Source organism: Cyprinodon tularosa, unplaced genomic scaffold (assembly GCF_016077235.1).
Source record: "Cyprinodon tularosa strain WSP-4 unplaced genomic scaffold, ASM1607723v1 ctg127, whole genome shotgun sequence".
Classification (NCBI taxonomy): Eukaryota; Metazoa; Chordata; class Actinopteri; order Cyprinodontiformes; family Cyprinodontidae; genus Cyprinodon; species Cyprinodon tularosa.
In genome coordinates, this window is record NW_024038081.1 from 289,672 (window position 1) to 317,387 (window position 27,716).

General features: G+C 40.0%; 2 protein-coding genes across 5 annotated transcripts; one reads left to right on the plus strand and one right to left on the minus strand.

Moving 5' to 3' along the window:
• The first annotated feature begins 3,315 nt into the window (after positions 1-3,315).
• Positions 3,316-18,747, plus strand: cryzl1 (crystallin, zeta (quinone reductase)-like 1). Of its 4 annotated transcripts, none has more exons than XM_038276760.1 (13): positions 3,316-3,477; positions 4,591-4,668; positions 7,347-7,419; positions 7,549-7,593; positions 9,660-9,728; positions 11,523-11,656; positions 11,736-11,847; positions 11,977-11,997; positions 14,361-14,456; positions 14,549-14,667; positions 14,746-14,851; positions 17,762-17,807; positions 17,888-18,747. In XM_038276760.1, exons 1-13 carry the CDS (start codon positions 3,412-3,414, stop codon positions 17,982-17,984), a joined length of 1,062 nt encoding a protein of 353 aa, XP_038132688.1. In that variant the 5' UTR covers positions 3,316-3,411; the 3' UTR covers positions 17,985-18,747. The 4 variants fall into 4 exon arrangements, with proteins under 4 accessions (XP_038132688.1, XP_038132689.1, XP_038132690.1 ...); XM_038276761.1 differs by having other exon boundaries at positions 7,350-7,419; XM_038276762.1 differs by lacking the exon at positions 11,977-11,997.
• Positions 18,748-20,269: 1,522 nt separating this feature from the next.
• Positions 20,270-27,639, minus strand: setd4 (SET domain containing 4). The gene is made up of 14 exons (XM_038276764.1): positions 27,451-27,639; positions 27,240-27,317; positions 27,059-27,154; positions 26,385-26,422; positions 26,134-26,222; positions 25,812-26,048; positions 24,179-24,238; positions 23,969-24,098; positions 23,726-23,900; positions 23,563-23,641; positions 21,598-21,678; positions 21,376-21,499; positions 21,115-21,301; positions 20,270-21,081 (listed from the first exon to the last, which is right to left on the minus strand). The coding sequence occupies exons 2-13, from the start codon at positions 27,313-27,315 to the stop codon at positions 21,122-21,124; spliced, it is 1,365 nt and encodes a 454-aa protein (XP_038132692.1). The 5' UTR covers positions 27,316-27,317; positions 27,451-27,639; the 3' UTR covers positions 20,270-21,081; positions 21,115-21,121.
• Between the last annotated feature and the right edge of the window lie 77 nt (positions 27,640-27,716).

Consider the following 27,716-nt stretch of genomic DNA (forward strand, 5'->3'; position numbering starts at 1 on the left):
CAAAATGTCAGAACTTCATCTTTTACAGGATTTACTGGCTGACAGTCAGTATATCAAGGTCTTTGATCAGCAGCTCATGTGATACTAGCAGTGAAAGAGGAGGCTCTTGCTCACCATTAAGGCTTATGTTGATTAATCTGACACTATAGTTTGTTGCCTGCCATTAGTTTTGTAGTGTGATCAAGACTGATGAACAAAAACAAATACCGTACATGTTATTGTTCTTTAGCGTTGAGGTTAGTTTTTGATTGATTAAGGGTTGTTGTATTTCTTTTCTTCAAATTGATCAGTTTGATAGAATCCATCTTTCTTTAGTGGTCCAACCTTTTTTACAGATTGAGGAAAGAATTAGTTTCTGTTGAGCTTTTTTAGACCTACAATTGTGTTAGCAAACATGTGGAGTGAATTCTGATCCATTGTTTTTGCCAGTAAGTTTTGCAAATGGAAATTTGAAGAAATTGCAATCCCAGAAAGGAAACTTCAAAAGCCTTCTTAGTGAAAAACAACTTTTGAGAATATCTTTGCACTTTTGTCAGACATCTTTTCAACTTCGATTGTTTCAATTTTAATTTTTCATTTTTCAAATGTTTCATTTCCAGATTGCGTTCTATAAATAGAAGAATTTTAAGATATCATTTTATAGACCATATTGTCTTCATTTAAAGACCAGGTCTACTCTTAATGCACACATTGAACAAAATGTTGTTGCTAACATCTGTTCAGACCATTTGAAATATGGCTTTGCACCTGGCTCCATAGAAAGCCCGCCTCAAGAAGGGAAGAGAATGTGAGCTGTAAAAAAAAAACAACAATGCAATTTACTAAATTTACACCCAATCTTAAAAACCCTAAGATATGAACAAACATAGAATAATTATGAAATTAAATATTTAAATGTTTTTTTTCCCCAAAAAATATAATAATTTGAAAAATAAAATCCGAGGGGGAAAAAACATTTCTGATTAAGAACTTTTTCAAAGTTTGATTGGTGGACTGCTTTTTTTTTTTTTTTTTTTTAAAGAAAACTTTCCATTTCCAAAACTTTTTCTCTTTTTGAATCAGAATCAGAATAAGAAATACTTTAATAATCCCAGAGGGAAATTATTTAATTACTTATTACTTTTTGCAACAATAATCAAATAAAAAGTCACTTACTAACACTGCTGAATTACTCTTGCTAAGAAAACCAAACTCAAAACTGCCTCTATGGCAGAGATGCTTTTAAACTCACTGTGGATTAAATAACAAATGCATTTAATGACCATTGCCTGGGTATCTATGGCTCAATCCCAATTTAGATAGAGGCAGACACCGCCTCCTTCTAAACCTTAGCTGATTTTTGCAAATGCACGATGATCTGCTGTTATATCACATATATTCATGATGTTGGCAAGTGGCAGCCTATTGGTTAGGGCATAGAGCTTGGAATCCTGAGGTTCTGAGTTTAAGCCCCGCTCCCACAGACTGTCTCTCTGGCTCTCTGAGCAAAACCCTTAACCCCACACTATTCCCCGGGCACCGCATGATGGCAGCCCACTGCTCCCCAAGGCGATGGGTTAAATGCAGAGAGTGAATTTCTACATAGTGAGATCAATACAGTTCAATTACTATTATTGTTAAGACAGATGTTTATTTTTCCGACAATAGTATGAAGAAACTCAGCATTGAAAAATGCTTTTTAAATTTTTTTTCGCAACTGCTGCAATAAAATAGATAGTTCTACAGTTTTAATGTTGTTAAAGTTGAACGAAAAGCTTATCAAGGTTCCTGGCAGCTGAGAAAGCTCAGAGGTGTTTTGAAGCTGCTTATGGAGAAATGTCTTGGGCCGTGAGTAGTGAGGAAACAGGAAGCGATTCTTGTGGGATGGAAGAGGGAAATAGTGACAATGAAGGTTGGAAGATAGCAACATCAAAAAATGAGAAAAAGCGGAAAAAACAGAGATCAGTTCAAGGGGAATCTAGTTCAGAACAATCCAGTGATGATCATTCCATACATTCCACAGCACAACAGAATGAATTCAAAGTCATATTCAAAGTCGTTAATCAGGCAGACTCTTTTACAAATTGGAATCCGGTTCACTTAACAAAAACCATCAATAAACTTGTCGGAGAAGTCAAAGGTGCCAGAATTCTGTACAGTGGAGACCTGCTAATTAACTGCAGAGACAGCGCCCAGCAAGGCAAAGCAATACGTATCAACAAAATTGACGGGATAAGAGTTCAGTGCAGCTTAATGGAGAACAAAAAGATCAGCAGGGGAGTCATTGGAGGAGTTCCTCTAAAAATTTCTGAAAAAGAGATTCTGGAAAACATAAGCGGTGCAAAAGTAAAAGAAGTAAAACGGTTAAAAACAACAAGAAACGGAGAAAGATCTGACAGTTTATCTGTGCTAATTAAATTCGAAGTAGAGCAATTACCAAGCAAAGTATTCATCGGTTACATAAGCTATAATGTCAAAATCTACAATCCTCCACCATTGAGATGTTTCAAATGCCAAAAATTCGGTCACATTGCAGCAGTTTGTAAAGGGAAACAGAGGTGTGGAAGGTGTGCAGGAGAACATGAGTACGGAAAATGTGGAAAAGAAGCTAAAATAAAATGCTGTAATTGTGGTGGAGAACATACTGCTGCCTATCGCGGCTGTGAAGCAAGCAAAAGGTCTGAGGAAATAAAAAAAATGAAATTTGAGCTCGGAATAACCTACGCTGAAGCTGCAAAAAGGATCCCATCTCAGTCAGAAAAACCCAAACCTACAGTTCAACACACGGCAAATTCCAAACCTCTAGAGAAATCTCTAAAAATTGATGAAGACTCACTTATTGTTAAAAAGACAAATTTTGTTCTTTTCATGGTAGAAGTGATTAATTGTACTGCACAGACAACAACAAAAACGGAAAAAATCAAAATAATAGTGAAGGCTGCAGAAAAATATCTGGACATTAAAGATTTGAACTGGGAGATGGTTGGAAGTATGATGGGAGGACCGATGGGACCATCAGAAACTGTCAGAGTTAAGATGACCTAGAGTAAATTAAAATTATATGGGCAAATGTGATTTAGTATTATGTTGGTTTAAGTTACACAGGTTTTTTTTTTTTTTTTTTTTTTTTGGGGGGGGGGGGTGAATCGTTTCCTGTTTTCTTGCTTTACTCCATATCAGTTGGTGGCGGTAATGCACAATTCACAAGTCTGCCAACCGCCATAAAATCCCATAAGAAGAAGAAGAAGAAGAAGAGAAAGCTCAGAATGTGTAAATTGTTTCTAAACACTCCATCCAGCAGAGGGCGGTAGAGTTCCTTCATTTCCCTCCGCGGCAGAGGAAGAGGTCAGCTGATGCAGGCTGTCATCCACAGCGCTGTGTTTGCAGATTGCTTGTTTTTCTAAAATAAAAGCTGCAGCTCGTCGTTGCAGCATGAAAGGTTTATATTGCAGAGCTGCAGAGAGCGACGCTGAGCCCCGCTTTGTTATTCGGGAAACGGTGAGTTTGGCTTTAAAGTGTTCATCATCAGGTTAGAGGATAAACTGCAACACATTGAATCACATAAATGTGCAGGTGACTGTCTAGATGTTTCTTCCATCTATTTTGAACCTTATCTTTTACTGGAAGGATAATCTTACTATTATTTTGTTTGTTTTTGTAGTCTTGTTTTTAGGATAGAGCTGTTTTTTGTATCTTAATCTAATAGTTTTTGAGTTAACTAAGAAGCTTCCTTCTTTATACCAAACTGGGTTTAATTAGTGTTGAGGATCCCAGCTATCCATCACTGCAGATTTCATTCTGTCTGCAACCATCTGCAGATGTATGGCATGACGTTTGTCCCATTATTGTTGCAAGAAAACAGCAGGTTTTGCAAATAGAAAAAAAAATGCAACCAAGAAAATAAAATATTTTGTGTGTAACTTTGCTGTTTGATTTTATTTATTTATTAAATTAAATTTTTCATTTTTATTTATTAAAGATTTTACACTTTATTTATTTTTGTTGTTGTTCAGTTTGAGTTTTACAACTGGGACTCTATTTAAAATTCAAACTTCTGGCATAATGAGGCAAAGACGTATTTCTATTGCTCTGATGGATGTTAGGAACTAGATTTCTGTTGGTTAGAAGGCAGCTTTTCTATTGGGTTTGAAGTCAAGCCAAGGTTATATGTCAAATGTTATTTGAACAAAATACAATTCACAGTACTCGGTCTGAAAAAAGAAATTTTAAAGACAGAAAACTGTCAATTAAAAACAGGGGGAAAAAAGTCAATGATGTTCCCAACCTTTTTTTTTTTTTTTAAGACCTTCTTCAAAGTTTTCAGCTATTTCTGAATGGCATTTATTTTCTTCATGTTCTTCACCTGCAGCAAAAGTGGATCAAAGTTAACCCCATATCAGTTGGAATCGGCTAAACCAAGTTTTCAAAGATGCATGGTCAAAAAGCTACATTTCAAAATGCTGTAAATTTCAATTCTCTGCATTTTTTCAGTGGATTTAATTGCTATGATATTAATCCAACCAGAATTGGAAAAGTTCCAAGTAAACCATTAAATTCCCCAAACAGATGTCCTCTTTCTGTAAAAGTCATGTTTCTCTGTTTTTCCTCCAGACTCTCCCAGACGTTTTGGGCGACCATGAGGTCAGAGTTAAAGTCAAAGCATGTGGACTCAGCCCTCTGGACTTCAAGGTAAAATAAAGAGGAGATGAACCTCAACTAAACTCTAATTTACTAAAGGAGTGACGATCGCCTGCTAACATCCATATTTTTTTTGCCAGCCGGTGTTTCTAGGTCTGCAAAGGCTAATAAGAAACAGAAGGCCCAATCCCAAACCGGCCTCTTAGCACTAACCCTCCACATTAAGTGCTGTCCCAAACCATGTAGTGGGTAGGGCCAGTGGAACGTTCAGCCCTTAAACAGGGAGTCTGCATCAGTTGGCGGCTCGCTGGAATTCGGCAGCAGGTGTAACAGCAGTCTGATGGCGGAGGAAACGCGTTCCTCCAAATGTGAATTCTGCTGGTTTGTTGCATCTTCGTCACGCTGACGGAAAATCAAAAGTCAGTGTAATTCCCCTCAGGCACGACGAGCACAAATGGATTTCTTGAACTGATTTAATGAACCCTCCAAATCTTCATTAGCACCGTGAAAACTGTACAGAACAATACAGTTGATACAATTAACTAATTAGCTACCATCAAACCACACAGTGTACATTGTAGCTGGCTTACAACAGAATGAAACAATGTAACGTTATATACAAATAATAAAATACCTCGTTGGCTGCATGCCACAATGAGGGAATTATCCGTGAATTAAAAGGTGATTGTCCTTGATGCTGTCCTTGGTTTTTACTCAACAAACTTCAGCTTATAATGTTTGTGAGTAATGTGGAAAACCTCCGTTGATTTCCATGAAAGACGGGCGTTGGTGTTTGTTTCCATGGTAACCCAAGACGGACGTTGGTGAAATAACGTCTTCTCAAAACTGCGCAAGAACAAGCTTGTAGATATAATCATGAGAATAATCATAAATAAATCAAACCATGTGTCACGCAGTAAAACAATATAAAGATACAATCATATTTACAATAATTAATATGAAATGTAAATAACTATATATACATATATCAATATCAATGAATTATATCAATAAACTGTCTGCATCATCATGGATACATTTACAGTCAGTTTATGAAAAAAGCAAACATAATCAATTCTTAAAGGGAAGGTCCTCTTTCAAATAGTTATATTTTTACCCTACACATTTGTTTTAAGAAAGGGGCAAATGATTAATGTTCTGTTAACCTGCGGCACAGAGCTACAGCCACGCACGTGGGGCATCACTGTGTTGCCATAGCAACGACTACTTTCTTTTTCCGTTGGAGGGAAGAAGCCATCTCATTCTGGCTTATACACCCCCACCTTCAATGAAGGCGCCTTCAAGAGCTGTGAGTGAGACTTCATTTGGAGTGACACTGATAGCGAAGGGTTAGGGACCGGATTGGGCAACCGGCTGGATCCACATACCTCTAACTGTAGCTCCCACCTCCTGCTCCTTCATCTTTTGCAGGTTGCACAGTTTGACTTATATCCAGGGTAAGAAAGGAGCTCCGGACGGCTGTGCAGAATCCGGACAACCTTCAGCCTTATGGGCGTCATATGCAACAAACATGCACATGAATGACGCTTAAACCCAAAACTTATGAAGGTGTTTATATCAGCATGTATCACAGAGTAGATGTGAAGAAATAGTTTGTTCTTCTTAAATTCTATGCAGTGGGCTGTATCTGTATCGTCTGTCATGCAAAGGATTGTGGGAAACCATAGAGCTCTTAGCAGCGGCTAGTAACGACAGAAGTTCACTTTGCAAAATGGATAGGGTTATCCTGCTTTCTGCTCATAGCTCCTTCATAGCTCGCCAGAAAACCAGCCCTTATTATGCCGAACTGTAAGCACACTCCCACTGTGCTTTGGTGTCCCACCACCCTCCTTGGGAACAACAGTATACCTGCTGTAGCATCCTTCGTTTCCAATATGGCAGCCATGTGCACCCCTTTTTATGCCGACCATAATGTGTTTATTTCCTGTCTGAGAACTTTCAGCTCTCCTTTTTCTCCGGTTCCAATGGCTGAGATGACTGGAAGCCTGATGCAGTTCTTGAGTGGCTGTGTCCTTCATCTTGCTTCAACACACCTGATTCCAACACGAGCTGTTCAGCAGAACTCTGCAGAGCTGGACTGCTACTAGGAGGATTAGCCCTTTGATTCAGGTCTGCGGCGCAAGAGTCAGATGGAACGATACAGGACCCCCTGCCCTGGTGGATTTCAGTCTGACTTTAGGGTTGAGCGCCCATAAGTACCAAGGAGGTAGATGAGGAACCAGGTGGCTGACCTGTCGCAGCCTTCATTTGTAAGACTGTGCTTGGTAGCCCCTATCTGGGAAAGGCAACTGCTTCTGGCACAACTCCGAAGGCCTGGTTTTCCTCCCGCCGCAGTCTGTCGCGGTGAGCTTGGCGCAGATATTTATGATTTATGCCCAATATTGAAGCGTGTTTTCCCACACCACAACACCAGAGGGCCAATCAGGAACTAGATAAGGGTCTAGATACGGCCGAGGCGGTGAGGAAGTTGGGGCAAGTTTGTGCGACAACGGAGGGACATGAAAGCCATTTGCATTCACTGCGAGACACGCAGACGACCTGGTTTCTGAGCATAAATCAGCCTTAACCTCATTCTACAGGCTTGTTAGAAGTTAAGAACCAGCAGCTATGTGTAATCACAAATAAAATCAACATTCTACTTCTTTTTTTTATATTTTAATATTATTATCCTTATTATGTGATCAGGTTACTTATCTGTCCTTTTCCAGATGATCCAGGAGGTTGGGATCCAGAGGGATCTACTTCCTGTGGGCAGAGAGGTTGCTGGAGTCGTCCTCAAAGGTATCAAACACTGTATTTACTGCGCTTTATGGTAGAAGCAAATAAATGATTGAAATCGTGAAGGAGTGAACACCTTTATTGGGGATTTTCCCCCCCATTAATCTAAATAAAAATGTCTCTTTTCTGCAGTTGGATCCAAAGTGACCTTCTTTCAGCCGGAGGACGAGGTTGTTGGTGAGAAATGCTTTTAAATCAACCTGGGATTATAAATCTGAGGGAAGATCATTGAATATTCAGTTAAATCCTTTGTCTTTTATGTAGATGTACTTTCCAGACTCCTAATTCAATTAGATTTCAGGTTTCTTCTTAATGAAAACTAGCAAATTATTGAATTAAATACTTTTTTGGTTGCCATAGCAACTAGATAATATTAAAATAATAATACTGATAATAGTAATAAATAAGTTGTTATGGTGCGTTCACACTGAAGGCGGTGACTGTGGCAAAGGCAGCGGATTCTCATAGAATTCCTACAGAAACCGCGCTGTGAAGCGGCGAAGGGTGAACTCAGCGCGGCGAGAGCGTTCACTGCTCTGCTCTCACCGTTTGACGCTAGATAGAGCTGAGGTGTCAAACAGCAGCGCCGCATGGAGAGAGAGAGAAAGAGGAGGGTTGATGGCTGAAGTTTAAAGGAACTGAACTGTTCTATGACGTCGTGTCACGGCAGCCAATCAGGGAAGGTTGTAGGCAAAGCTTTTTTCACTTAAAATGGAATACAGAGATGGTATTAACACATTTAGAAATAAGGAATGCTCTCAAGAAGTCTTTATGTGGATTTAAAAAAAGCCGTATTAATTTAGTCCTAGAAACAGTGCTTAGCCTTACTTACCTCTAGCACAGAGCCCGGTCTGTCGCTGCCCTCTGCCCAGCATCGATGCTTTCTGTGGGGGCTGATTAACAAAGAATCTCGCTGAATCTGACCGAATCAGAGCTGCGTCTGGATGAACCAAAGTGGACTTTTTTTTTGGGATTATCCAAAAAAAAAAGATGGTCTCCCCAAGGCGATTGAAAAGTTGTTCATAGAAAACAAGTTAGGATTAGTCTGTAATGTTAAGTTTCACTTGTGCTTTTATTGTGAAATGCGGACAGCGAGACCGTGACAGGAAATGACATGGGGTTTCCCCCTATGCAGGTCCAAAGCAAAGGGTCTGATGATTTACTAAATATTAAACAATGATTAAAGCCTTTATATAAGCTAAACATGCCTACTGTTCAATACCAGCACAGGAATGACATGTGATGTTATGCAATAACTTTATATCAGGAAATGAATGGAGCAGTAACATCCGCTGTGTCCTAATTAAAATAATTCTAACTTAAAAACCAAATCATCACAAACTACAGTTTTACCTGCCAAAATAAAGTAGCACTGAAAAGGTAGGCTAGAACAGTTTGATTGAATTTGGAGCTGAATGAGGGGGCAGTTGACTTCTGGGTGACCTAAAAAAAAAATTTAATATCTCTGAAACAACAACAGCAGCACATATTCTCCTTTTTCACTTTTTTATTTCATTTTTACAAATGACCATTTTAGTGCAGCACAAACCTGCACTAAAGAAGCAATAACCATTCAGTGTATCTGATGAGGTTTTTTCAGGGCAGTGGGGGGTGAGCTTCACGCAGCTGAGGCTCCTCCTATGTGACGATGCAGTCCAGAGTGGAAACACTGCATCTGAAATGCAGAGCAGTGAACTACCTGCAGGGCTGAAGGAAATCATCACCTTCATCGCATCTGGTCTTAATGCACCATTAAGGTTTTCATTACTTGACTTAAAACCTTCTGTCTTTTCCAAAGACTGAAAGATTGGACTTAATTAGGTTCACCTTTTTAGTGTTGAGTGTGACACCATGCTGCAACAGCTAAATCTTTATGGAATGAGATCAGCAAGGTGTTTGGCAGAATCCTTATCGACATCATGGCAAACTTACAAGTGAGTCTGCTTCACATCCAGGATGTGAACCTCTCCTCCAGGCTGCTCCTCTATAATCACTTCTCCATTTTCATGAAGGAAAGCTTTATTATTTTCTGCTGGGTTTGGGAGCCCCTGCTTGGTCCCCCTCCCCTTTGATGGCTGCCTCGTCATCAGGCCTAATCTCCATGAGAGAGAGTCTTAGTACACCCTGTAAAAACAGTCAGTACAAAAAAAAAAAAACAAGATTCGTTTGGTTTGTGGGTAGTGGGTTTTTTGTTTAGTTTTTTTTAAACTCTTGTCGTAACCTTTCCTCCTTTCCTTCTACAGGAGTTCTTCCTCTAGACTCGCCCTGTTCTGGACTCTGTGAACTTGTTGACGTAGACGAATACTTTTTAGGTAAATCACACATACACACATTTGACTATGGAGTTAATTTAGATCCATTATTTTTGAAAGCAAGGCACACTTTTGGTCATTTGAAATTAAAAAAACAAAAGAACTGAATTGTAAGTGGAAAGTTACAAAAATGAATGCAATCTAGAAATAAACTCAATTTAAAACGTTTTCTGAAAGGATAATTTTTTCTCAGATTTCATTTTTCTTTTTTTTTCTTCAAATATTTCATTTTTTTCTGAAATGTTTTTTTAATTTCACATTTTCTTCTCTTGTGGAAGGGTTTTCCTCAAAACTGAGGAGAAAAGATTATTTTCTTTTGGTCTGTATGAATATTATCAATATTTTTATTTGGCAGTTAGTTTTTTTTATTGGCTTAAAAAGAAAAGAATTTGGTCTTAACCACTCAACGCTAAAAACATTTGAAAATATGAAATCTGTAAAATAAATAAAGTTATAAAAAAATAGTTGGAATAAAAATCTGAACAAAATGAAAACAATTTTTTTTTGAGAAAACGGCAATATCACTTTTGATTAAGAAATGTTATATTAAAAAAAACAAACTAACAAAAAAACATTTATGGTTCTTTAAAATTTCCATAAAAAAAAAATTCTTTGCTTGCACCAATAATGGGACATAATTCACTCCATACAGCACAATCAGCCTTTAATTCCTCATTTCGGGCTAAAAGATAATGTTTTTTTTACAAAAATTTTTGAGCCTTCACTTCAATAAGATAATAGTTTTACTTTGAGTCGGACATATTGAGTGCATTAAGCTCCCTCTGACCTTTAAAGGGCAGCAGGACAAACGGATGCTATTAAACTTTTCCTTATCCGTCTATCATCTGCACTCTATGCTCGTTAAACTCAGAGTAAAGCTCTGCTGGCTGTTTGACAGAAGCCTGAAAGCACCTTGAGTGCAGAGTCTCTGGGCAGCACTATCTAACAGATGACAAATGGAATAATCCAAACACTTATAGGTAGAGAAGCTGTGAAAGGTGTCGATAAATATAACGCATATCAGCACACACTGGCATCCTCGCCATATGTTGACGTGTGCCAGCGTGTTTCAGGGTACTTCAGCGTGCTCCTAACTTATACAGAACGTACTCATAACTTATTCAACATATGCCAGCGTTTTTGCAGATTTTTCATACGTCAGGCAAACTCTGGTCTAAATCATCAAGGTGTGACACAAGCTTTATGCTTTAAACTCCCCGAGTTTTCTTGAAGGGACCCACTTAGACCCCTCTGCCCTAAAAAAAACAGGAAGAAAAATGGGAAAAAAAGGGAAAACAAATTTGAAATCTTTATATATATATATATATATATATATATATATATATATATATATATAGTTGTTTGAAAAAGGGAAAAAATAATCAAATAAACAATGAAAAATAACTGAAAACAAATCTGAGAAAAGGGCAAAGTTGCTCTCAAAACCAGTTTTTTTATTAAAATGATTTTCAAGTTTCACTTTACAAAATATGTTCTTTGCTTGGAACACTATTGGAACCGAATTCACTCCATACAATCTTTGAAGACCACCCACAGCATGCACACTGTTGCACATTGAATCTGGCTTTAATCAGACCAGGCCCCAAGTCTTCTTCATTGTTTGCCACAAACTATTAAGCAGGACGCAGTAAAAAGAACTGTTTTCTATCATGTTCAGTTAGAGAGAATCTGAGTAAAAATGGTTTGACTTTGATTGAAGCGGGACAAACCGGAAAATGTCTCTGGGGTGTGATTACTTGTGAAAAAGCGAATGTTTCTCTTTGTTTGCTGCAGTTCAGAAGCCTGAGAAGCTCAGCTGGGTCAGCGTGGCGGCAGCGCTGCGTGATGGAGTGTGTGCTTACACCGCTCTGCACACACACGCTCGCATGGCAGCCGGACACACGCTCCTGGTCTTGGACGGGGCCAGTGTATGTAGAAACACTATAGAGGCTCTGGTTGGTTATGGGCTGTAGGGATTTATTAACGATCCAGTTTCTTCCCCTGAAGCCCTTCGGCCTCATGTGCATCCAGTTGGCTTGTTATCATGGATTGAAGGTTCTCGCCACCTCCCACTCTCCACAGCAGCAAACGTTCCTGGAGCAGCTTCGGCCCAGCGTAGGTTTGTACTCCTCAGTGCCTTGAAGTCTTCTCCTCATGTGCTGATTTCTGTGCCGCCTGCTGGATTTCCTCCTTCATTTTCTCCTGTCTGTTTTTCTTCCTTCTCTCCTCTCCATCATGTTCTCCTCAGGCATTCAGGATCCTTTAGTAGGTGAGATCCTTTTCCTTTCAGACGTTATTATTAAATCCGAAAAGGTTAGAAACCAGTGAAACTGTTTTTAGTAACTGCAGAGTTTCTGCTACATGGGGTTGCGAGGGGTGCTGGTGCTGGGCGAGAGGCAGTTGCCAGTCCATCACAGGGCAACACAGACACACACACTCACACCTAAGGAGAATTAGAGAAGCCAATTAACCTAACAGTCATGTTTTTGGACTGTGGGAGGAAGCCGGAGTACCCGGAGAGAACCCATGCATGCTCAGGGAGAACATGCAAACTCCATGCAGAAAGACCCTGGGCCGGGAATCAAACCCAGAACCTTCTTGCTGCAAGGCAGCAGTGCTACCCACTGCGACCACTGAACAGCCTATATCTATTATTTTTCTATTTATTTATTTACAATTGATTTAAATTAATTTTTTTCATGTTTGGTAGAGAATTTTTTCATATCACACAATATGAAAAAGGAATTTAAATTAATTGATTTTATCTAAAAAAAACACCACTAGCTCCAGTCTGTGTAGCTGTGGTAGCTGCAGAGCTCTGCTCTGGATGCTGAAGGAAATCTGAAGACGATAATCCAGTGTTGCCAAGTTAGCGACGTTGTTGCTGTATGTATAGAAAAAAAAAAAAGAAAAAAAGAGAGAGACAAATGTAATTACTTTTTTTATTTGTTTTTGGTGAGTTTCTGTTTTTTTGGTGCATGACTCATTTCTGCCACATGCAAAGGAAATATACATTTTACTAGGGCTGGGTACCGAACATCAGTTCCGACCGAAATGCTTCGGTTCTACAGGGTATCGAAACATGCCTCGTCTTTCGGTGCCAAGTTTCGGTGATTGGCTGTAACACTTAACGTGATTGCGTCATCCAGGAAAAATACACAGGTGGTCCCGCCTACAGCAGGGTTCATGTGTATCTGTTGTGAACTGGTTGTGAGCGTCATGGAACCCCTTTAAAATGCCCCCCAGGTCAAAAGTGTGGCTTCATTTTATTAAGACTGATGCCAATAGTGCGCAATGCAATACATCGTTCACTGAAACAATTTAAGAGCAGAAAGTCGCTCCGTGTTTGACTGCAAGAAGAGCGGACCGTAGCCGGCGCGACCATCCTCCTCTCAGCAGCCCGTGGGCAGAGCAAAGCCAGAGCGGAGTGAATAATGCTACGTTCACATCGGACGCAGCAGGAGCAGCAAAATCACGTCTGCTGCTTCATTTTTTGCTGCTTGTACCAGCTTCTGACGCGCGGCTGAAGAAGCTTTGCTGCTCTGGCTGCGCGGTCGAAAAGTGGCTCTGATGTGCGTTGGGCGGAGCTACTCTATCCTTTATTTGCCTTGCAGCTATATTTGCTGTAATCAGTGGGAATAAAGTAGTTTTATTGTGTTTTTAAGTGGGAAAATCCACCTGAAAACTTAATCAGTTCATCCAGATTATCATCCTGCCTTCCAATATTTCTGTGGGAGCCGCTCAGACCCCCCCATACCAGCGGTGCGCTGTCAGTAGGATCCCATTCAACGGACTTGTTTGTCAGACATGGTAATTTTTCTAAAGAAAAACTGCTAAGTAAAAAGGTCCTCACAATGTAACAGTGAATATCAGACACTGACTTGTTTGCAACTGTTCTTCTTCACTGAAAAAAAATGTTTTATGTAAGAGGAAAAATGTAAATGGAAAAATCAGAGCTTAAAATAAAACTCAAGATTTGTACTTTTTTATGTTGTGTAATTTTCTTTTTCTTCGAATTGATATTATAAAACTGGTATCGAAAAAAGTATCGTTCAGGAACCGGTATCGAAGTAAAGGTATCGGTAGTGGTACCGGAACCGAAAATTTTTGAACGATACCCAGCCCTACATTTTACAGTTTGCTTTATTTTCAGATTTTGTTTTTGAAATGTTCCTTTTTTGAGTAATTTATTTTACTGGCAGCTAATTTTTTATATCTTTAATGGATGGGTATGTAAACTTTCAAGCAACACTATGTATGTCTATATTGCTTTAACAATAATGGAATAAAATTGCTGCCATAAACCCAGAGGTTTGAAGGAGCCACAATAAAACTCTGCATCAGTCTTTTGCTCCCCTCGGTTCCTCTTTTAGAAGCTTTAGACCTATTGTATTTGTCTGGTTAATATTTGGGTGTTTTTTTTGTCACAGTTTCCTATAAATCTTCCCTATAATATGACAATAATTTAGAAAAAACTGATGCAAAGGTTTGCAGGTCAACATTTATGTTGATGCCAAAATGTTTATGTGGAACCGAAAAATGGAGAGATGTTTAAATTCAAGTACTAAGTTGAATTGTAAAATCAGGCACAGTGGTTTACTTAATGCTGTGGTTGTCTTTCTGTTCTTGAAGCCAGAGTTATCCCGGTGCATAGCGGATCTGACCCGCTATCCGTGGTCCTGGAGGAGACGGGGGGTCTGGGAGTGGATATAGTCGTGGATTCTGAAGGTAAAACAAATGAAAAGCATTGCAGGAGAAGCATGAATGGGTTTAACATCTAAGGATTTAATAGCTAAGCTCCGCCCCTTTTGCCTTTCAAGTCCGTCTGCATGAAGATGAGGAAGAGGGTGAGGAGAGGAAACTTCTCCCTCACAAGCATGACATCATCAGTGTGCTGGGGGTGGGCGGCCACTGGGTCACATCCCATAAGAACCTGCAGGTGAGGCCGGTTCCTGTTTAGGCTCTGTTCAGGTTCTAAGGACCAGTTCCAGTGATGTTCTGTTGCTTCTGTCTGCAGCTGGACCCTCCAGACTGCAGGTTACTGCATCTGAAATCAGCCTCCGTGTCTTTCCTCAACCCAGAGGTCTGGACTGCTTCAGCAGCGCAGCAAGGGCGATACCTCCGTATCCTTCACCTAATCTGAGCTGCAGGAAGTTCACATCCATCCTCAGCTGGTCATCTTGTAATTTCTGTGCTTTAATGATTCGTTTAAACCGACTTTTTAACTCTGCAGAGGCATGGACGTCATTTTTTTGGGGGGCGGACATGTCCCCATGCACTTTTTCAAGCGTCCGTTTGGTCCCCTGCACATTTTACTGTCCAAAGAACAATTTCACGCTACAGTACACACACTTTCTACGAGCACTAGGACCGAGCGGAAAACCGCAGCTCAAACTAAAGCGCGCTACCCTCAGTTTACACCGCCCATTAGCTCCTGATTGGCCCGCCGTCTTCTCTTGTGTGATTGGCTCTCACCGCTGTCACTCCTGAGAAGCTCACTTTACTAACATCTGATGCTGATGTCTTTTAATGGATGTTAGTTATATTAAAAAGTTAGTTCTATTAAAAAAGACTTGCGTCCCCTCCACTTCTGAAATCAAAACTTGGTCCATGGGCAGAGGGATTACACAACGACTGGCTTTAGTTCTCATTAAAAGATAAACCACGTGGAGTCAGCTGCATTGATGAGCTGTTTTCTAAGCCATAACCAGTGTGCTTTGTTGGTCCACTCTATAAAGCTTGGAACGCAACGCTAATTCAGACATTTTGAATTGAGAAAGTTTCCTGGATGGGAAGCAAAACATCTTTAAACTTAAAAACAATGTCTAATGGTTTGTTTTTAACTTCTTAAACTTTTGTGAATTCATCCAGAAGGTTAGCTGCTTTGCACAAAGTAGGTGGAAAAAGCCAAATATAGATTTTACTTCCTGTGATTATCTATACGAAGACAAAATCGGTTTTTCAAACAGGAAAATGATCCAAAAAAGAAAAACTTTTGGGCTTTTTTGGATTTTTTTAATACAGCTAATTAGTCACTTTTTAAAAGGCTTCAAACTTGATCCCACTGATAGTTTGTCTGCTAGACAGGTTCATGAAAGGGAAAAAATAGTTTAATCAGTCAAACTATTCATTCAGAATCAAACCGGTAGCATCCTGCAAAAGAGATTAGTTAAAATTAGTGTGTTTACCCTTAATTTTAAGCTGGTGAATAAGATTGTCTGTCAATGAAAGGAGTATTTTTACCTTTAAAGCTACAGTGTGTAATAATTACAGGGATATAAAGTCAGAAATTTAATATATTATACATAACTATGTTATTTATCATCACCTATGAGCTCAGCCTTTTAACCTTAATATTTGCGTTGCCTTAGAATTCGTTATTTATAATTACATAGGAGCGGGTCTCGCAGCCATGGAGGCTGACATCTTTGCGCTACGGCAGCGCAGAGCCAACAAACTAGCGATTGCGAGATCTCCCATGACGCTCAAAAATAACTACGGCAAGTTGAGAGAGATGAACTGAGACGGTACTGAACAGTAGATGGCAGTATTATGCCTGAGAAGCGTTTAGTCTGCCTGAAACCAAAGAAGAAGAAGAAGCAGGTATACTGCGCCTCAGTAACAAGAAAGGTGAACAAGGCGGCAGGCGTGAGTGACTTTGCAAACTGTTTGGCACTGTGTGGCCAAACATCAGACGAATGGAGGATCATGCCTACTCTGTATCACAACGAAAAGCGGCGGACACCGAACCCCCGTCATCTAAGAAGCGGAAACACGACGAGAATAAACGCAAGCGTGACAAGAAACGGCAAAAAACACGGATCAACATTGGCACGGCATTTACACGATGGAAGTCACTGATGGAGGAAAAAGGTTTTCAAAGTGACGCTCAAGTTGCCAGTTTTCTCTTGGACAGGTAATTAATCCTACACACACAATTGTCTAATATCACTGCAGTTTTTGGAGTACAGGATGCTCAGACCTGTCTAAAACAATAACATGCTGCGGCGTGATGATGCTGTTCCTCTCCAGTATACTTATTCAGCAACGTCCCTGACGTTTCACAGGTAATGATTCAGTAATTTTCTGTAAAATAATTTTCTGGATATATACCTCGGTTACTTCTCTCCGGCTCCTTTGGAGATCTTCAAGCCTTTCCTCCTCTGCTCTCACCCCGCTGGCTCCCCTCTCTCGCCTGGCCCTAGCTGCACGGCCTCCCTGCCCTCGCCCTCGTCCTCTCCCTCTTCCTCGCGTTGTAACCCCCGTGCCACCAAAATGACTTAGACTCTGTAAACGGGGAATATATATTCTTCCAGCGAACACAATCTCGCTGTTAAACTAATGACTACAATTACTTCGTCTGTTTATATCACCATGCAAAGCAGCTCACCAAAACGTCACAACGATGTAGAAAAAATAACGGGTATATTTATTATCTTAAGTCTACATGAAATCTATACCCTACTCAGACTAATGAAATACTATCTGTAAAATTATCTATGTAAACAAACCTCATCACTTGAGAAGGTAGGTGATGCGGACATCATGGAAGAAATTTTGTCCCGTAACGCTCGCCGTACTGTTGGGGGGGAGAAGCGGTGGGGGGGAGATGTTCATGTTGCTGCGGTCTGCAGTCTGACCGCTAGATGTCGCTGAAAATTACACACTGTAGCTTTAAAATAAGATGATTAGATACTACTCACTTAGAATAAGAGACTAGTTGTTTTTTCTTGTTTTAAATGTGACTTCTAAATGTCTTATTTCATTAGCAAAGTGTCTCAAGAAAAAAAAATGCTCTCAATTTAAGAAAAAATGACTCACTTGGATTTTAATTCTTTGCAGTGGAGCCAAATTTCAGAGGAGGTTTGCAAATATTTAACTCTGTCAGTGGAAGAAAAACCAACTCATTGCACTGATGAAACTTTTCTCCCCTGAAGAAAAAGAAAGGCTGTTTCATCTTAAAAAGGCCCCAAATGAAGGACTTTGATCAACGTAATAGTTTCTGCAGTTTTACTCTTTAACATGTTGGTCAGATATCCTGAAGGACATTGTGGAGAAGATGTCGGCTGGAGTTCTCAGGTGACTTTCAACACGTTTTTTTTATTATTAACTAAAAAAAGTCAGAGCAGGAAACTCATAATCATTCTTATTCTCTGCAGACCTCAGACAGAAGAAGCTGTTCCTCTCTATGAAGCCACAGTCGCCATGGAGACCGTCCAGCGCCATCACAGGAAAAAGGCTGTTGTTCAGCTTTAATAGATCGTAGATCTGTAGGACCAGATGTTTTCTGGAAGTCAAATGGAGTTGATTAAAAGCATTCCCATTTTTTCTCCAAATGGAATTAATGGCAGTTCTAATGTTAAACGTTCCTCATTAAATGTTTATTTAAAAAGTTGAGCACAGAATCCAGGAAGGATTAATCAGAATATCGGTTAGAAAAATAAGGCTGTTTGTGTTTCCATTATTTCTCCTTAGGAGCTGCAGTCAATCCAAACTATTAATTCTCATTAAACGAGATACAAAGTGTGTTTTTAAGGACCAAAAATCCCATGTTTTACACTTTGTTTACATTTTGTAATGCTTAGGAAGAGCGTTTAGTTGAGAACAATAAAGCTTCAAAGTTCAAAGAAGGGTTTAGCTGCTGCTAACATTTCTACCCCTGAAACAGAGAATTAACTTCATCCTAGAACAAAGTGCTGAGAAAAGACCAGCTCACTAAAGGAAGCTGCAACGCTGCGGTGCTGTGCTCCAGTGAAGGATTTATGGAAGACCTGCTGCTTCCACCAACTTCAGCACAAAGTTTCCAACCTGAGTGTGCAATAAGAAAAGTAGGCATGTTTAAATTTCCCACATGCTTGTTCAATACGTGTCAGCTTTGCCTTAGACTCTTCGCTGCCAGCCGTGCTCGTGCATCTCGCTCTGCCCTGGTGGTGCGTTCAGCAGCTCTCTGCTCTCTCAACATCTCCTGTGTGCTTCTGATTTAATAAAATATGTGGCTGAATAGCAGAGTATAAACAAGCTTTTGTCTCTCAGGATTTATTGCTTTCAGTTTGAGAGTTTATACAAAACTTTAATTTCTACCAACAGAAGCCTTATAATATATCCAGAATGAAAATGTCTTTATTTTATTTGCTTTTGGTTTTTGTATAAAGATTTTCCTCTTATAGCTCCATCAGTTATAAATGTATGTAATATAAATGTTTCTTTATATTGTCTTAAATATTTTCTTTATTTCCTTTTATGATTTGAACATTTTAGTTTACATTTTAATTAAGTTCTGATTGTCACAGTATTGTAAGGCAGTTTTAGAGGTTCTCTGTGTAATTTGTCTTATCAAGCCTTTATCAGATGACTAAAAGGTTTAAGTGGATGTCATAAAGGCAACTGTTGAAACTATAAGTTACTGTTTTGTTAATAGTTACAATAACTGTTAATCTTTTCCATATATTTTTTTAAACTACAGTTCTGTAGTCATTGCATCATTCTGAATATGTTTAAGGTAATAATAACCAGCCCTGGTAAGCTTCATTACCATGTCAGTAAAGGCTTTTCTATCCACTGATGGGTTTAAATAAATAATAATCCATCTGAGGATGTCAGTGGGCGAGAGGCGGGGTAAACCCTGGACAGGTCGCCAGTCCATCGCAGGGCAACACAGAGACAAACAACCATTCACACACACTCCTAAGGAGGATTTAGAGAAGCCAATCAACCTAACAGTCATGTTTTTGGACTGTGGGAGGAAGCCGGAGTACCCAGAGAGAACCCATGCATGCTCGGGGAGAACATGCAAACTCCATGCAGAAAGACCCCGGGCCAGGAGTTGATCCTGGAACCTTGCTGCAAGGCAGCAGCGCTACCCACCACTACACTGAGCAGCCTAGTGTGAATAAATACTTGGGGAAAAAAATGGATGGAAAACTGCTGCAGCTATAAAATGTTAAAGATAAATTATAATTGTTCATTTTCATTGTTATTAGTCACCTCTTTTATTTTCTTGAATAATCAGAAAATATTAATTCAATTTAATTCTTAATTGTTTCAGAAAACAATAAGTCTTATTTATACATTTTAAAAGTCAGAGCTACATTGTTTTTATTCACATTTATCAATTTTTCAAAAACAATGCATCCATAGAAAATGGAGCTGGAAAAAATTTAAAATGTTACCAGAAAAATAAACGACACGTATAGAAATGAATGTTTAAAAAATGTTAGCTAACAGGTAGCATTAGTGCTCCTGGATACTGCATGGCAAACGGTACATTTGAAGGAAACAGAATTCTGAAATGGTTCACTGTCTTAGTGATGCTTGGGGTTCATTCTTAGTTTTTTGCCCATATGAAAAATCCCTGGCCTCACCCGGGCCCTTCTAAGTTAGGTTTAGAGCCGCCACTGGTCAAAATATAATCAAACACTGTTGTATTAAAATAAAAGCATGTTAATCAGGTTTCATACTAAAACTATTCCTGTAAACATGCATTAAAACAGGATCTACAGATCTGTTCATGTCTGCCAGGAGGTTTTAGCTCAAACTCTGTGAATGTGGATTAGTCCAGCTTTGGATTCTCACTTCAGTTTAGTTCTGGACTTTAGGCCCCCGTACAGCCCTGGCTGCACGCTCACAGCTGGTCACCCATCTTAAAGTCTCCTGCAGCCTCTAACAGATATTGCTCTAGTACTGCTCTGTATTTGGCTCCATTTTCTCTTTCAGTTCTGAACAGCTTCTCTACACTCACAGTATTATGCTGCCACCACCGTGTCTCAGTGCTCAGATTGATCATTTTTTATTCATGCATGGAGACCAGAAAGAAGGTTATGTTTGGTTAGAGCGCCCCCTGTTGTTTACTGCAAAGGGCAACTGGACAGAGGATCGCTGCAGCCCCTCCAGAGCCACCACAGCCAAGTTAGACTGCTTCTCTTTGCTCTAAGCTTCGGTTTAAGTTGATGGTGGCATTAAGATGGCTCAGAAGCTGAGTTTTCTCTGTGATGCGTTCCTTTTCCTCTGAAGTCGTCCTAGACCAGCTGGATTTCTGCTGAGTTTCACTTACAGACAAATGAACTATAGTCACTCCATAGGTTGGCTTAATAGCTAGCCTTTAGAAGTATTTGGTTGCACCAGATTTTTTTTATATCTCTGTTTGGGGCATCAGAGGGAAAAGAAGTTGAATATAATGAAAAACATTAAAAAAATTTATTTTGCAAACATTTATAAAAAAAATTCTAAAACTCATCTAATTTCATCTTCATGGACACTGTTGCTAGATAAAACCCTGCTAAAACACAGTGAGTCTGATAAAAAATGTTCAAAGGGTGTGAATACTTTTGCAAGGCACTTTGAGAAAGTCTGTGAACTGCAGCTGGAGCAGGAAGCTCCCGCTGCAGGAAGTCTTCTCAGCAGCTCTCTGCTCCCATCTTTGCTTCGCTGGAGGACGTCTCATCTTCTGGACGTACAGAGTCCTTCAATGCCGTCAAACATTTCTCCAGGATCCACCTCTCCTCCTGCCGTAACGCTCTCACCACCTCCAGCTGCTCCCTGATTGGCTGCCCGCACTGAGCGAGAAGCTGGGCGATCTGAGCGTACGCAGAAATACAAACGTCTCAGACCCATTTTTATAGGAAACACTATCATCTATGTTTCTGTGCACCTTTTGCAGAGCCATTTGTGATTCGTTCAGCAGCTTCTGGCACACAGTCCTGGCCATCTGGTTGCTCCTCGCCTCCATCTTTTCATCCACCTCCTGACCGAGCAGGGCTGCCCTCCAGAGGTGGCTGTAAAAAACAAAACAAAAACCCATTTCACTAAAACATAACGTGGCAAAGATGACAAACGGAGTTCGGAGAGGATTAAGACTGGAAGTATGTCTTACTATAAGGTTTGTGGCAGAGATAACAGCCTGAGAGCCGCCATCAGCCTCCAACTGGGACCTTCGCTGGACACCGTCAGATTACTGCAGGGACGAGAAAAAAATGTATCTCTAAGTTTCTCTAAAAATTCTTCCAGCTCTGGTTTTCATACCTTTCTTTCTGAGCCAACCCACCCCTTGAAATCACTCCTCTTCAAAGAATCACAAACCTACCAAGTGTGTCTCTGTTTCTTACCTGTTTATTTTACTGTGGACCAGAATCTAACATTTAAATCAATACATTAAAAGAAGAAGAATTTGGAAAATGGGTCTTAAATTTCTATTAACACCCCTGCAGTTACAGTCCTCTCCTCCAGGGGGCGCATCTTGCTTTATGGGAACCACTGTCTTTAAATGGAAGTTTTTCAGACACAAATGGGCGATTAGGGCAAAGTGAGGCTTGGATGGAGGAAAGGGAAACTGAGAAAGGGACAAAAAAAAAAAACAACTAAACTTTTCTTTCAATTTGCATCAGCTTATCCAGTGAGGTACTGACTGGTTGGGATGTTAAGTATCGAGGCGAGAGATGGAGAGAGACATCATCTGGCCGTGTTTTTCCTTGTGTCAGTATGAGCTAATGTGTGCATGATTTGGCTGATTCATTAGTACTTTCAGCAGCAATGCATTGAGGTCCAGTCAGGCACATGCATTGCTGTTCCTTTTACTTGGCAATGATTTTTAAAATACAATATATATATATTAGAACTTTATTGATCACACACTGGAGAAATTTACCTCTGCATTTAACCCCTCCCCTTGGGGAGCAGTGGGCTGCCACTGTGCGGCGCCCGGGGAGCAGCGTGGGGTTAAGGGTCTTGCTCAGGAACCCAGGCTGTGGGGATCCAACCGGGTACTTGCAACCATCTCAGAGCAGAAGCGCACCGCTCTAACCTACTAGGCCATCAGTCCCCCTTGGTTTGTTTAAATTGAAGTTCTCATAATATTTTGTTAACATTGTGTCATTTGATAATGTAAATAAAGGAAGAGAATCCAACCTTCAAAAAGGTTGTGACTCCCCTGGGATGAATTCATCGTCCTGCTGTGATCCAGCAGATCCTGATGCTGGAAGTGATTCTGGCAGAACTGCTGGACCCAGTAACGCTGTTCAGCTTTTCACATTACAACACAAACAGGACCAGCCAAAAAGATACGTTCCACTGTATTCTGTGACCCACAGGGTGTGACGTGTATTTCACCATCCTGTGACCTTAGGGTTAGTACAGGATTAAGTCTGGGATTTAAGACCTTATGTTTTTTACAAGATTTATTTCGGACATTAGAACAGAGCGCTGTGGTGGACATTCTCCTCAGGTGAAGGATGTGGAGTCAAACCTGAATTGGACCTGAATTTAATCCATCTATTTTTTATAAAAAATTTGAATTCAGATTAAGAGGGTGCACCCAATATATCTAGAGATGAGAATTAGCACTTGGCCAAGTATTGCTATTTATATTTTACTTTATTTTTTATTTTATTGCATGTATTTTATTTTCATGATTGTGTGTTTCATACAACTGTTTTGTACAATTTTATGATTCATATCACTAAAGCCAGTCGTTCTTTAAAACCATCCAACTGCCTCTGTTAGACAGACTGGTGAGTTTAGGGCTAAACTTAATTCAGTTCAAATATATTTTTCTTATCCTGAAGGAAAACTAAATAAAAAGTCTAAGATTTATTTGTTTCTCTCAGTTAGAGCAGGCCCCGCGAAGTGGAGAAGGACATATGTGACCGAGGGAAAGCAAAAAGCCGTGATCATCTGTCTTATAAACACACACTTGCACGTGTTTAATAGGCGTTCCCTCTCTGGAGCGGGTACAGGGTCGTGCATGTGCGTTTTTTTTTTTAAAGTGGAGAAAACATTTGTGAAACTCCTCCACAATACCTTTGATTAAGAAGAGAAAGGAGAAACATGGCAACAAACGTACTGAAGGAACTGATTCTCCCTGAGAAACTTCATCTTCTGATCCAAACTCTTATTGCCTCTTAAAACGTCACACAGAAGATCTGAGGAATTATGGGAAAAGATCAAAGATGAAAATCAATTAAAGACTTAAAAAAAAAAACATTCCATCAGAGGCTTTGAGTTACCAGTTTCCACGTAGACGACGCTGTGAGGATTGTTTGCCGCCACGAATCCGTACTCCAACAGCAGGCGCTGGTTGTCATGGGAACCGTAGTTAATGAAGGCCTGCTGGTAGCGCGGTGTCCCGCACACGCTCCGGATCTCATAGCGCTTGGTCAGCTGGTTAAAACCTGCTGTGACCTGGTGGGAGAGGTTGAAGCTGGGAGCTGAAGCGGCAGCTACAGCTCAGACTGAACACTCCGCCTTACCTGCAGGTCCGGACGATGGTTCAGCAGGTCCAGAAAAGGGGCCAAAGCGTGATCGTCTGGTCCTGACAGGAAGCTGCTGGCCGGGCGGGACATGAAGACGGAGCGCGTGTTCACGCTGCACCACGCCCACCTGAGGAGGGGGAGGAGGGGGGCGTTATGTAGGGGCTGCAGCAAAAGGGAGGTTTGCTGAAGGTCTGCTCGTTTCTCTACCTGAGCGCCTCGTATGTGAACACGTCTTCTGTGGGACGGCGGAGAACCGGACGCAGAGTCCTGGACCCATCAAACAAACAGCTTCAGCTGGACTGATGCAAAAACACTTTTACTGTCTTTGGTTTGATGTGATAAAGAAACGTAATATTGCTTTGATTTTCTTGCCATAGGTCTCTCTCTACCACATTAGTTTCCCCCCTAATGCTACTTTCAAACGCCCCCCTAAGCATGATGCTGCCCCCACCATGCCTCACTGTGTGGCACTTTCTGTCTGAATGCAGCTCAGCTTCTTTGTCCTCCTATAGGGGGCAGAGCTTTAAACCTCATCTGATTCGTTCTATAAAACAGAACAGGCCGTTCAATTCTGCCTTTAACCCAGAATCAGCATTCTCATCACAGTCATAATCCTCTTAGCTATAATCATCCTAATGCTGCTTATTAGCTCATTACATTTAGTAAATATCAGTTTTTACGCAGGACTGATCAGGTGTTTACCTCATAAGATGGAGGTTTTTTAATGCAACAATAAAGACATACGATTATGAGAATGAAGTCATAATAATATTAGAGCCAAAAACATTATGAGAAAAAAAAAATTGTTTTCAATAAGCTGAAAGCTTGGATAGATTAAACCCAAACTGCAGCCGTTTCACTGAGGGGAAAGATGACTTTTTCTGAGGAGTTTACATTGAAGTAGGATTCTTCTTAATCTCTGAATATTTTGACTTTATTCTCGTTATATCACAACTTTATTCTTGTAAAGTTAAAATTTAATCCATTTAATGGCAGGACTTAATTTTGTTAATATTATACATTTATTATAATAGACATAATAGTATGACTTTAAGTTGGTAATATTATTAGCTTAATCTCATAATTTTAGGACTTGAATGCTAATTCCAATAATTGTTCTTTAATCTCGTCATGTCCGACTTTATTCTGGTTTTATTACAACTCATCTCATTATGTTACAATTTTATTCTCATAGACTTAATAGTATTCCTTTTCATTGACTTTATTCTGGTAATATTTCAACTATGATCTCACAATTTTATAACTTTAATCTCCTAGGACTAAAATTAGGACTATTAATTTTGTGATTAATCTCGTAATTGTCCGCCTTTAAAGCTCAGAACTTTAATCTAATATTTTTTACTATTTAAATCTTTTAGGCCTAAATCAAACCTTTATTTGAATAAATTATTATTTAAATAATAATAGACCTAACATTATGACTTTAATCTCATTATATTATTATTTGATTTTCTTAATTACCAGAACAAACATACCTCTTAGCATACCCCTAATACTTCATAATGCTTGTGTGATTTCTTTTAAGATATAAAAATAACTGAAACATCTTTAAATGAACACAAATTTCTCTGAGTACATTAAATTATAATCCCTGATGTTTAGGAAAAAAAAAACAATTATTTGATTGGATCATATTCAGATGCTCCACCTCCTGCAGGACTCTCTCAGTACTTTGGTTCCTTCTTTAAGTCCTTAAAGCTGATCCTTTTCGCAGCAGTTGCCTGTTTATTTGTTTGTTGAATCAATCAGTTTAAGGTATGAATTATACTGTCAATAATAGAGGCATCTTCATCTACTCATTCAAATAGGCTCAGCCAACCTGAAGAAATCCTGATTGGAGGAGTGCAGGTCCCGCACTGCCTCCCTCTGCTCTAAGGCCCGCCTCTTCAGGGCGGCTGGTAGGACATCCAGGACGTCATCATAGAAATAAACGGGGCAGGTGTAAGAGTGGGGTAACACGTCGATGTAGGGGAACCAATCAGAGGCCTCCCCACGATGGCGCTCGCACACCAGGAAGACGCAGAGCGCCAAAAGTGGAGAAAGGTGGGGCTTGGAGCTGCAGACGAGACACAGATTCAACATGCTGATGAAATCCTTCCCTCATAAAAAAAAGGCCATTTCAGAGAAATCTGTTCCTTTACCTCTTGATAAACGGCCCCAGGTAGCTGCTCAGAACGGTGGATGTTGTGAGGAGGCAGGATTCTGGGAGAGAAACAAGCAGCTGGCCTGGCTGGTCAACATGGAGACAGAAACGTTTCTGAATTTGTGCACATTATTTCTTCTCTGTGCAGTTTTTACATTTAGATTAAAAAACACAAAAACCTCCAGGAAAGTAAAGAAGTTTGATTCACAATTATTCTAAACAGATTTTTATCAACTAGCCAAAAGTTACCTTGATAGTCTGAAGCGTCTGCAGTCCTCTGCCTGTGTCTGGAGAATAAGACAGATTACAACACAGTTTATTTTACCTTATTGTGTGAATCTAAATGCTCCCATTAACATGCTGCTTAGATATGAACTTCTCCACTGGGGAACAATAAAGACTATTTCTACTTTCTTCTATTCCATCACAAGCTAAATACAAATATGCTGAATGATGCATCCTGAAATGGTGCAGAAATAATCTCTACAGATAACCTCATTGATGATAAAGCAGCTGAGCTCTGTAGATTTTAGGACATCATAGGACATTTCAGGAAAATATCCTTAGACATCAGACCATGAAGAAAAAGTGAATGGGTTAAAAAAAAAGTGGTTTCTAGAGTCCCTGAGTATTTATAAAGTGCACTGATTTCATAGATAGAATGGGCCAAAGACTCCTGGAGATGACAGTTAATAGGGAGGCAGGTGGGTGATGGTTTCTCAGCCTCCTTCCTGATGGAATCAGGCTGAAGAGCCTGACTGAAGTTTTAGAATATAATAAAATGCATTTTTCTATGTGTGACATCTGGGATCATTCGGTCTGATGTCTTCAGTATTTCTCCTGAGATCTGAGGACATCCTGGAAACAGCTGACCTGACTTTTCCTAATGCCAACATGTCAAAGGCAGCAGAGCAGAGTGGTACCAGAGAACAGGGCCGGCTGCAGGAGTGTTTGGGAGAATCCTCTCCGGTGAAGAAACCTCATCAGCCTCACGTACTGAGGCTGGTGGCCTAGAGAGACTGAGAGGTCAGAACAAAACGAAGAGTGTTAGTATGTCTGTGATGGATCAGTGTTGCGGAGGAACGAAGGAACATCTTTTTCTACCTGAGCAGACGCCACCTTGACGTTTCTGGCTCCTCTTTCTGGCAGCCCTTCCAGCTCTGCGGCTGCGACCTGTCATGGCTTCAACCAGGTCAGGGACGACATAGCAATTACATTTTAACTTCAAGTTCATTATAAACACTTCAATAATCTCTGACATTCTGTCTGGCAGATAAGAGGCTTCATCTAAAAAAAAAATAAAGGTAAAACCCACCGAGTTTCTCTCCTGAGTTGCTACTTTTCCAACGTGTCAGTCAGGCTTGATCTTAGTTGGTTTGCCGTCTAATCTAATTGCTTTTTAAGCTTCTCTTTTACTTCATTTCTGACCTGTTTGCCTTCATCAAACTCTTCTGATTCTAACTAACCTGTGAAGCCTTCCACAACAGCTGGATTAATACTGAGATTACATTAGATGATCCCTGGAGACAACTGCTCGCCCTAGATCTAATATTTCCACTTTAGTTAAAATAGATGTTAGAT

Coding starts and splice junctions, on each gene's coding strand:
- setd4 (XM_038276764.1), bottom strand. CDS start 27,315: ATGACAGGTCGCAGCCGCAGAGCTGGAAGGGCTGCCAGAAAGAGGAGC. Junction 23,642..23,725: donor CGTCGTCTACGTGGAAACTG/GTAACTCAAAGC, acceptor ATAATTCCTCAG/ATCTTCTGTGTGACGTTTTA. Junction 21,500..21,597: donor TCTCTGCCACAAACCTTATA/GTAAGACATACT, acceptor TGTTTTTTACAG/CCACCTCTGGAGGGCAGCCC.
- cryzl1 (XM_038276760.1), top strand. CDS start 3,412: ATGAAAGGTTTATATTGCAGAGCTGCAGAGAGCGACGCTGAGCCCCGC. Junction 7,594..9,659: donor GCCGGAGGACGAGGTTGTTG/GTGAGAAATGCT, acceptor TTCCTTCTACAG/GAGTTCTTCCTCTAGACTCG. Junction 11,657..11,735: donor TGGTCTTGGACGGGGCCAGT/GTATGTAGAAAC, acceptor CTTCCCCTGAAG/CCCTTCGGCCTCATGTGCAT.